The sequence below is a fragment of the Cebus imitator genome, unplaced genomic scaffold (genome assembly GCF_001604975.1).
Source record: "Cebus imitator isolate Cc_AM_T3 unplaced genomic scaffold, Cebus_imitator-1.0 Scaffold112, whole genome shotgun sequence".
NCBI classification, from domain to species: Eukaryota; Metazoa; Chordata; class Mammalia; order Primates; family Cebidae; genus Cebus; species Cebus imitator.
In genome coordinates this window covers 4,801,257-4,812,133 of record NW_016107427.1, presented here as the reverse complement: position 1 = coordinate 4,812,133, position 10,877 = coordinate 4,801,257, and the positions used below count along the sequence as shown (strand labels likewise).

At 54.6% G+C, this 10,877-nt stretch overlaps 1 protein-coding gene across 2 annotated transcripts in view; it reads right to left on the bottom strand.

Moving 5' to 3' along the window:
• Nucleotides 1-352: 352 nt before the first annotated feature.
• The window catches only part of RIPK4 (receptor interacting serine/threonine kinase 4), a 28,361-nt gene continuing 17,836 nt past the window's right edge, over nt 353-10,877 (bottom strand). For both annotated transcript variants that reach the window (XM_017538611.2, XM_037742065.1), the window contains 5 exons: nt 9,858-9,907; nt 6,996-7,154; nt 6,182-6,285; nt 4,493-4,757; nt 353-2,999 (listed from right to left, as the gene is read on the bottom strand). In XM_017538611.2, coding sequence (XP_017394100.1) covers nt 1,852-2,999; nt 4,493-4,757; nt 6,182-6,285; nt 6,996-7,154; nt 9,858-9,907 — 1,726 coding nt within the window. In that variant the 3' untranslated portion in view covers nt 353-1,851. The remainder of the gene's footprint in view (nt 3,000-4,492; nt 4,758-6,181; nt 6,286-6,995; nt 7,155-9,857; nt 9,908-10,877) is intronic.

Below are 10,877 nucleotides of genomic sequence, written 5' to 3'. Positions count from 1 at the left end.
AGGGAACCTGGCTGGAGGGTTACCAGAGTTCTATGTACTATTCCTGTCACTTTTCTGTAATCTGAAATTATTTCAAAATACAGAACGTAAGAACTATATAAACATTTAAATAAAATGTTCAAGTTAGGGGCTTTCATCCAGACACGCTTCTCTCCCCATTGGATCACCTGCGTGTAGAGGAGCCCAGGCTGAGGACAACACCCAACCACCCTGCTTTCTCGGGGCCCCAAAGCCTAGGTTAATTCTGGGTGCCTTCCAGAAGGGCCTCTGCAAGCTCCCGTCACTGCCTCCAGCCTTTGGTTTTCAGAAATCAGATGACTTGAGCTTGTTTATAAGAAAAAGCAGTCTCAACCAGCTTCAAAAAAGCACCAAGTACTTTGCTTTATTGACATCAAATGGAACATTTTGTCTCCCACACAGTCCACACAATGGTAGCACAACACAGTAAAGGCACAATGAGGCATATTAAAACATAGCCAGTTTCAACAACATGGATATTTCCTGTCATGGAAAAGAAGTATCCTGCCCAGATTCACATTAACATACACGGTACATTAACATCAATCTCTAACATACACCAGGCCACAGTACGTGTTTGCACACAGGGTCATGTTCTCCAACAAACTTATTCTAATAACAGTATTCAGAAGGCACCCTATGGGACACAGGTGACAGTGAAGTTAAGACACTAGACGGCCACATCTTTTACATCCAAGAACTTCCCTGGGGCCACACCCCAAACAGCTGAGGTGCAGATGCATGTCTGCAAAGCAGGTCAGAAGCCCTCCCCCCAAAACCCCAAAACACTATCCCTTGGCATGAACAACCACCTATCAAAACTGAGAGCTGGAAAGGGTGCAGATGAGCCGTGCGTCTACCTAGGTAATACTATGTCTAGGTAATTCTATGTGATTTTATCTTCATACGCAGTCTGAAGATAAAAAACACAGTTTCTTCTGCACCTCTTCCCCAAAAACTGGTGCACTCCAACCACCTGAGGGGGCTCGCCTCAGTCCCCAGAACTGAGGTTACAAAGGGAGAATTTTTAATGACTCTTATGCCTGTGGCTCTAGAGTTCCCCAAACATCTTAGGCAAAGAGCAATGAACAGCAGCTAGCAGCACGTGGCCACGTGTGTGCAGCTGTCCACAAGGACTCACCAAAGAACAACAGACTGAACAGTTCAGAGCTGGCCACACACACGTCCCCGTAATGCTGGCTGCCACCGTTCATTCCTTGTTGCATAAAACGTTGTTTGTTTTCAAAGCCAACCCTACTACTCAGTCATCGCTTACAGACTAGACTGTCCAGCGTTGTGAATGTTTTTAACAGGTTTCCAACAACAGCTGATCAGGCACTCATCTCTTTCAGATACAATTCCGTGGAAAACCTTGAGACAGGCCTCTCTGCCCACCGCCGTGTATGAAGAGAAAAAACGCAGTTGCTCCTGCACCTCCGCCGTCAAGACTGGTGAGCTCCAGTGACCCAAGGTGGTTCGCCTCAGGAGAGTGGACGCTTCCTCACCTGGGGCTTCCTCACCAAGGGACCAGCTTCAGCGGCCCATTAGGAGCACAATGAAATGACTCTGACCCATGGTCCCTTCGGACAGCAAGTGCCTAGATTGGTGATCGGGGAGCGGCCAAGTGCACCTGAGCCAGCTTCACCTGGAGGGGACGCTCCGGTCAGCAGCACAGCCTCCTGACGCCACCACGTCACCTGCACTCCGTCAATGTCTAGGCAAGCCACGACAGGGCCCCAGGCAGCATCGTTTCATCCCCACAAGGAACACAAGGACAGGACAGGAGCCCCACACAGACCCCTGGTCTCCGCAGGCAGCCAGCTAGGTCTTGCTTCACCGCAGGAGTGTGGCGGCGGGGCCGTGGCCGCCCTGGAACTTGAGGCTCTGCAGGTTGATGTAGGCCCCGTGCCTGAGCAGGGTCTCCACCGTCTGTGCGTGCCGGCCCTGGGCGGCCAGGTGCAACGCACTGAGCCCCTGCTCGTCAAACAGGTCGATGACGTCGGCGCTGACCAACTCTTCCACCACCTCTGAGTGCCCGTGGGCGGCGGCCAGGTGCAGCGCCGTCTGGTTCAGGGGTCCCCGGGCCAGCACATTGGCCTTCTCCTCAACGAGCAGCTTGACGGTGGCCAGGTGTCCGTTGCGGGCAGCCAGGTGCAGGGCAGTGTAGCCATCCGAGGTCACGGCCTCCTTGCCGGCGCCCCGATGCAGGAGCAGCCTGGCAGTGCTGGTGTGCCCCGTCTCGGCGGCCACGTGCAGGGGCGTCTGTGCCAGCAGGTTGCAGACGTTGACGTCGGAGCACAGGTCGATGAGGATGCGGGCCACGCGGTAGTGCCCGCGCTGTGCAGCCAGGTGCAGGGGCGTCCTCCCGTCCAGCGTCTGCGCGTTCACGCTCATCCCCGGCTGCTTGGCCAGCAGCTTGACGATGGGCAGGTGGCCCTGCCAGGCTGCATAGTGCAGCGGCAGCCAGGCGTCCTTGCCCGGCAGGCTCACGTCCACGCCTCGGCGCAGCAGGATGCGCACGATGTTCTCCTGCCCGTGCTGGCAGGCCACGTGCATGGGCGTCCGGCCCTCGAAGTCCACCTCGTTGACCGAGGCGTTCTTCTCCAGCAGCAGCCGTGTGCTAGACTCGTCCCCGCTCTGGGCGGCAAAGTGGAGGGCCGTCCACTGGTCCTCATCCTTGGCGTTGACGCTGATCTTCCGTGCCAGCAGGAGCTCCACGATGCCCCGCCCCCGCCTCTCCACGGCCATGTGCAGCGGGGTGGAGCCCCTGCGGTTGGTCAGGTTGGGGTTGGCATTGTTGAGCAGCAGCCACTTGACGCACTCCTCCTGCCCGGCCTCCACCGCCAGGTGCAGCAGGCTGGCGCCACCGTCCAGCACCAGGTCCACGTCCTGTGGCTGCAGGATCTTCATCAGCTTGCTGGTGTCCCCAGACACGATGGCATCCACAAGCTTCTTCTTCTGGACGTCTGTGGTGCCCAGATCTGCAGGAAGAGGAGAGGCAAGGGTCAGAGTGCGGCTGCACACCCAGGCACGTGGTGTCTTGGGGAACCTGGCTGTGGCCCTCAGCGGGAGGAGTGCCACAGCCTCTGGGCTGCTCGCTGGTCACCTGACCATGTTTGAGCGCTATCTGTGCCTCCTTATTAAGGTCCTAGCGGGAAGCCCCAGGGCAGGCCAGAGAGTGTCTCCCAGGTGCTCATTAGTGGGTTAGCAGAACAAAACCAGCCCTCACTGTCCTGCAGGGTGGCGAGCCCCCTTGGTGCTTAGAGATGATAGTGACTGCACACATTCCTTCATTGAAGAAAGAAGAAAAAAGGGCACAGACTAAAAAGACCAGGCAGGAGCCCCTTCACCTGGAAGCCTTAACACCTGCGACGCCCCAGGCCTAGCGGCCTGCAGAGCTGCTGCCCAGAGCTGGAAGGAGCAGCTGCAGCTCCCGCCCCACCTCAAGTGGCACCTGCTGACCTGGGGAGGTTGAGAGGCACATTTTCTATGACAATCCTGAAGGGAACGAGCCTCTCGTTTCAGGAGAACGTCAGTCCAGCACTCAGGATGAAAAGTTTTATTTACCACAAAAATCCTACTGCCGTGTCTGGAATTCCTGAAGCGACTCTCCTCCACCCTCGTGTGAAGCACAGGGCATGTGGAAGGAGGTGGGGTCCAGGTGTTAAGAAAACGGACCCTCCCAGTCAGGCTCAGTGTTTCAACACCGGCGTTCCGAGTTGAGCCAGGAAAGTAATCCTCTCTCCAGCATGAAGACAATATGTCATTTCAGAGTATAGACCCAAAGAGAATGTTCTAGAACATATTTCTCCATGGGCAATGGGCTACTGTAAACAGAGTCCACACACGCAAAAGGCCCGCCCAGGCCTTGTAACGTGTTGGTTATCCTTGGAGGTTTTAACACCAGGCTACCCTCGCAAACTACCTGTGAGGGAGGTGCTCTTCTCACTTAGCGAATCTTGCCTTTTTATATTAACTTTGATGGCTTTTGTGTTTGGAAGATGCTTTTTTCCCTCTCCCAGCCCCCGGGTGCTGGGCCTGGTGCTCATTCTGGCCTCCTCTCTGCCAGATGCAGGGCACAGATGTGGTCCTGTCCTGGCACAGCAGTGTCTGAGCAGAGGGTGCAGGACTGCCATCTGCGAGGCAGGAAGCCCAGCAGGGAGTGGGGCTCGACCCTTCCCCGGGCTCACTGGACTGTAGCCCTGAGGTCAGCCTCTGCCCATGGCATTGGCACAGGCAAGATGGCTTCATGAGCTGGTGATATGGCCTGTTCCCCTCACATGCTAAGTGACACGGGACACAGCCAAATGCCCAACACCCAAAATTAATTAGTTAAGACACAGAGAACACAAAGAAGCATCCTTGCCGGGTCAGGAAACTGTCCCCTTGATTCTGTGTAGCTGCCCACTGAGTCCAGTCAAACGTCCCGCCGAGCCCCAGAGCTCTCGGGACACAAAGAGCCATCCCCACTCACCGCTAGTCGAAGGCTCCCGCTCAAAGGACAGCGACAGCGATCCTCTGGAAGAGAAGGCGGAGTCCACCGAGGACACCCCTGAGAGCCTCTTCCCGCTGCCAGTCGATGGCAGCTTGGACTCAGAGGAACTGCGGCTGAGCTCCTCTGGGCCCTCGACGGCCTGGGAAACTCCGGAGTCCAGCTGCGAGAGCAGCTCAGAGAGGCTGTGGTCATTATCGAAGGTGGGGGCGGAGGCCCGCTTGAGCCTCGAAGACACAGGCACCACCTGCAAAGACGCAGAAGTGGGGCAGGTGAAGACACCCCGAACAGCCCGCCCATGTGACACAAACACCGAAGAGCCAGGTGGGCCATGGGAGCGACGTAGGGGAGGAAAGGAGGACCCTGGAAGCAACGCAAATAACAGATCGGCCACCACATCCGCACAGCTAGGGAGCTCAAAGACGGAGCTACAAAGGCTGGCGCGGCCCACCCAGCACAAAGACATCTTAAGGAAAGATCGACTTCATTAAAGTGCAAAATCCAGCCTCAGGCAGCTCTGGATGCTGCCTGCTCAGGAGCACCGTACACCCAAACGAAGGTAGATGGTGTCAAGCTAGAGTGAGAAGCATGTGTGGTGGGGCACAGCCTGCCCAGCACAGGCCAGCATTAGCAGGAAACCAGAGGACAGAGAGGAACTGGGCAGGACCCCCACACGTGGCCACAAGTGCCACCTCCCCGCGGAGCCACGTGGGGCTGGCCTGGGGACTGTGTGTGGACGAGGGAAGGGGGGAAGGGCCCAGCCACAGGGGCGAGGGCTGATCCAATCCAATGGGACCTTTTAAAGGGTCTCGCTTCAGGGACTGGAGGGCAGCAGGCTTCTGGTAAGTGAGTGGAATCTGACAAGATTTCACGCCCCTTCCTTTAGGCACGCCTGTTTGCTCCAGATCCCCACCCTTCGGGGGACGGCTCGATGTCCTGCACTGTTGCTGGGTGTTCCGAGCAACCCCCACATGTAGGTTGCCTTCCCTCCCTTATCAGGGCCCAAGTCTGCCTCTTTATCAGCAGCCGCCTGGGCACCTTTGCTCCCAGACTCACTGGCACATGTACACCTTTACATTTAGACAGCGGGCGCACCCTGCGTGTTTCCTGATCTCCTGAGTTCACACCAACAGCCTGGGAGCAATTGCCCAACACCAGATAACAGATTATAAAGCTCACTTATCAGGCTCGGCCTCACAGGTCTGCTCCAGTCTCATTACCTGAAAGGCTAGTGAGCCAGCCTTGGCACTCGGAATTTCTCATCACATCTGAAATCACCTCGGTGGCACTCATCCGAGTACAGACCACTTATGAGCAGCTACAAAGGGACTGGATCACCAAAGGCACCTACATACCAGCTCTCCCTCCCCGGCTGGGGCTGGGCCTTCTGATCCCGTGGTTCCACACACATCACATGAGTGGCTATTTGGTGTCAGGGAAGCCCTTACACCACTCACGCAAAATCACACAGGAGGTGGGGCCGGGATGCATCGGGGCAGGGGGCCTGAGCCCCCATGGGACATACGCTTCTAACGGAGTTGGGTTCAGGATGGGCTCAGAAGAGAGGCAGAGTGGCCCGGGCGGCAGGCGTTCTGCACAGAGGAGAAGTGGTCTGGAAACCCCTCCCTGGACGCCGAGGAGACAAAAGACCCCCGTGGGAAGGCCTGTTACCTCACTCCTGGGCTCCGGGGGGCTTTTCACGTCCAGGTCATGAGCAGTTTCTTTCACTTCATCATCAGGCTTTTCACACAGGTCCTCGGTTTCAGAAGTAATTTCTTTTGGGGAGAAAAGGGGACATGTTCCTGGGATGACAACTGTGTGCCCACATGTTCTATTTAAACGCTGGGCCTCCACGTGCTGGGGATTTCTCGCACGCCTCAGCCCAGGCTGAGCTTGCCCGGAAAGCCCAGGAGCCCCCCATGGGCAATTTGCCGGCCAAACCCAGTCCCCCATCAGTAATCATTTGCAGGCCTCACCAGACTCAAAGCAGGAGTCTTCCCCGGGGGAGCCCACCTGCTAGATGCAGGGAGCAGAGCGGCCAGCACCTGGCGGGTAAGCTCCCCATGCATGCATTTTCTGCCATAAGCTTTAAATGCAAACCTATCCCAGAGACACATCTTTCCCAGGAAGTCAATTCCCCAAGAGAATGGCGGCGCCTCCAGCCACCGGCCAGGTGAGTCTGCGAAGAGCATGGCCGCACCTGAACCTCAGGCTCCTGAACAGACTCCTCTGGGCAGCAAGTACCCTGGCTGGGTGCAGGGGGCAGATGGTTGGAGGCGACTCATTTCCAGCCACTGTAGCCCAGCCATTGGTACCAGAGGCCACGGTCAGGTGCCGGGACAACGTATCTGTGCAGGGCTCATTTCGGCCCACCTGTTACACACCCAGTTCCTCACCCAGGCCTGGTCTCTGCCCCTGCCCTGACCGTCACCTCTGTTTCCTGTGACACCTGCAGAGTGTGCCAGGGAAACCCCGGGGTGCTCACCTTGGAAGGTGGGCCGGACTCGCGGATCCCCCTGCCAGCACCGCTGCATGAGGCGCATCAGGTGGCTGCAGGCACGCGGCCGGGCTCTGCACACAGGCGGCAGGTCGGGGCGGTGGCCCTTCACCACCTTCACCATGATGTGCAGGATGTTCTTCTCATCTGCCAAGGGAAGGGCGACAGTCAGGGGCTCTGTGGGGCTGCACAGCAGCATGTCACCCTCGGGAGGAAACAACACACTCGCCAGGGGCCACAATGGGGCCGTCCCCACACCAGCTTCCCTCCAGCTTCACAGCCAGAGCTTCCTGTAACCCTCATCCTCACAGGGTACGGTGCTCTCTCGTCCTGGTTGTGAAATCTACCTCCTTCCCTGGGTTCTGATCTACCAGATGGAGCCAGTATGTTTGGTCACAGAGCAGACCATTCTGGGCATCCTATACAAGGGACGATGAGGTTCAAGAGAGAACAGTATCTTATGAGGCTCTTTCCGTCAACGGCCCATGCCAGGAAGGGAACGAGGCTCACGCACCATAGAGGCCGCAGTGCCCTGCACCCAGGGGACCCACCTCTGTCTACAGTCCGAAGAAGGCTTCCTCAGTTTCAACTCCAGCCCCAAGCTCAGGCCCCCAGCTGGCCTCCCCTGCAGATGCACCAGGCAGGGTTGGGGTGTGGGAGGGGTCTTTCCCTTCAATTCACAATGCGGGACCCCGCCTGTCCTTCCCGAGCTCCTTGACAAGCAAACCTGGGCCCTCGTCTATTATCGTTATTATTGCTATGACTTCTACCCTGACAGGGAAGGGCCCAGGGTGGCCTTCAGTGGGTCAAATTCTTTTTTCTGCTCAGCCTGGAACCCTCGAGGTGGACTTCAAGCTTCTTGTTCCCGACAGCCCTCTCCGCCCTCCGGATCCAAACATGCCGCCCATGGAATGGCAGCTCTTTGGAGAGGCCACGTGCCTCAGCAGGGTAGAAAATCAGCCGAGAATCACCCACAGCTGCCAGGATTCCATACAATGTTTTGCTCCACTTTCCCATTAAATCTTGTGTAATAAATATCTTAAGTATTTAACAGGTTATTTCCATGATTATTCAGACTTCCAAAACCAACCAATCCTCTAAATAAAATGAGAGTGAACTGAAGGAAACACCTGGAACACTTCCTGCTGCCAAACACAGACTGGGAAAGCTGGGGAGAGGCCTTGTTCTCCTGCACCTTGAACCCCTCCTATCTATTAACCCATTTATACTTGAGATTGCAATTTTTTGAATTTGAAAAGTCGGACCTTGGCGATGACCTTGAGCAGATTATTAACTCCCAAATGCTTGCCATTCCAATAATGGAACACTAGGCATATTCAGCAATAAAGCACAGGGGCTTGAGCCTTGACCTGTCCCCTGTGCCTGGCTTCGGGTGTCACATCTATCAGACCCCCTCATACCACCTGGCACACCGCCACATTTCACAGGCATTCCGGCCATAGGCCACTGTTTGGGAGAATGCACAGAAGGCAAGAAAGTTGACAGGCAGTCAGACAACACAGATGGACACCTGCCAGCAGGGGCCTGGTGGAGCATGTCCACGTTTCAATTAGCATTCTTTTAAAGCTCCCAGGATGGCTGGGTGTGGTGGCTTATGCCTGTAATCCCAGTACTTTTGGAGGATGAGGCAGTCGATTACCTGAGGTCAGGAGTTTGAGACCGGACTGGCCAACATGGTGAAATCCTGTCTCTACTAAAAATACAAAAATTAGTCAAGCAGAGTGGCAGATGCCTGTAATCCCAGCTACTCAAGAGGCTGAGGCAGGGAGAATCACTTGAACACAGGAGGCAGAGGTTGCAGTGAGCTGAGATCACACCATTGTACTCCAGCCTGGGCAACAGAGCGAGACTCTGTCTCAAAAAAAAATTAAAAAGCTGCTGAGATACTGGATCTTGCGATGCTGGGAAGATCTCTTCTCACCCAGCACCTTCCCCATACGTCGGCTCCTAGTCTGAGCCCCAGCTAGCAAGGTGCTAGGCCTTGACGCTCATCTTTATTTTTAGACATTTTAGGTCACACCAAAAAATGCCATGAGTAGCCTGGAAATGTTTTTAGAGGAAAAGGGAATCTCTCTAACAAAGCTAAAAACTCACTTATTTTTATGATAAAAAAGTCAAGCTACGGTAACGTTGAAGACGGTGTTCAGAGTGGTGGCTGCCTGGCAGGGGAAGGAAATACCACCGCTCTCAAGCTGGGCAGGGGGCACTCCCACGTGCAAATCCACAGCACTGGGCAGCTCTGGGGGTTGGTTTCATAAGCACGTGGGTATACAGAATGCTCCTGGACTTCATGCTTAACACAGTGACATGCTAAGCTTTGTTATGTATATTTTACCACATTTTTTTAAAAAAGTGAACAAACAAAAAGAATTAGATGGAAATACCAGCACAGGAAACCCCTGGAGACAGAGAGCAGACGGGTGGTTGCTGGGGCTTGCGCAGGAGGAACGGAGAGGGACTGCGGAATGGGCGTGGGCTTTGTCTTTGGGCATGATGAGAATGTTCTGGAATTAGACAGTGGTGACGCTTGTTCAACAGTGCCAGTGTACTTAATGTCACTGAATTATAGACTTTCAATGGCTAACATGACCAATTTTATGTTATATACATTTTACTACCCAAAAAAATCTAGCTGGCAGCTAAAAAAATTCCATTGAACAGGCCCCTTCAGATCTGTGCATTTTCCTGCATGCAAATTATACCACAGGGCAGCACCTGTGGGAGCGTGGGTCACAGGCTCTGTTTTAGGACAGAGAAAGGACAACAAGATGTCCCCCCATTATTCCAGCAGAGACAAGCATACTACACCTCAAAGGCGGGTCCACTCACCTGCAAACGGCTTCTTCTGCGTGAGCACGCCCCAGATGACGATGGCAAAGCTGCAAGAGAAACCAGGCGCGTTAGCGTCTGACAGCCAGAGACTCAAAGCCGAAAGCTCTCACCCTCAGCAACAGGCGTGAAGAAACCTGCTCTGAAGCTTTCCAAAGACAGAGCCATAACACTGAGATATTTCTCCTGTTTTTAAAAAGAGAAAACCCTCTACAGTGAAGCCCAGCAAGCTGATGGCTCTGATGTCAGACAGACTCAAGTAACTCCACCAACTGGGCTGCAAATCTTTAAGCAGCGTGAGGGACTCCCAAAGGGGCTGCCACCCTAGGTGGGGAGTGAGCTCCTGGGGACAGCACCTGTGTGCCTATCATCACCTCTCAAGCGCCGGGCACAGAGCACCTGCACAGGCATTTACTGAAGAAATGGATGAGTAGGTGAATGAATGAATGGGCTACTCCCATGCCCCCTCAATAATGATTTCATTCTCTGAAAACACGGATTCCAATTCCGAGCAGCGTTCCTCACAGGCTCGCTGAGATGTCATCATCAGAGGGCTGTTAAAGAAGGCGCATAGAACATGGGGAGGCAATCCAGTCAAAAGCCTGGAAGCTTTTTTAGGGGGCTGTTTAGAAATACATAGATGTATCAGGGGTATGTTCACGTACATGACTCTGGATACACCAAAAAAGTACCCAAACTGATAACAAAGAAACACATGAAAAAACACAAGTCCAAAAACTGAGCCGCCACGGAGCACTGAGTTGGTGAGAGCAGCTGTAATTCACCATTGAAAACTGGTTCAAGCTGCAGGTTCAAAAGTTGAAACTCCAAAATAAATGGAGAGGCTCTTACTCTCCCCAAACTCTACAAGCTGTGACTAGTCTCCAAAGTGACACTTCAGGCAACTCTCAGCTTAAAGCCCCAGCTAAGCACATGCACAATGGCTACTGTCAAACCAGTCGGCCTGGGCTGCAGGGGTGGCCATGACAAAAGGCAGAGTTCAAATGCTGGGTCAGACCC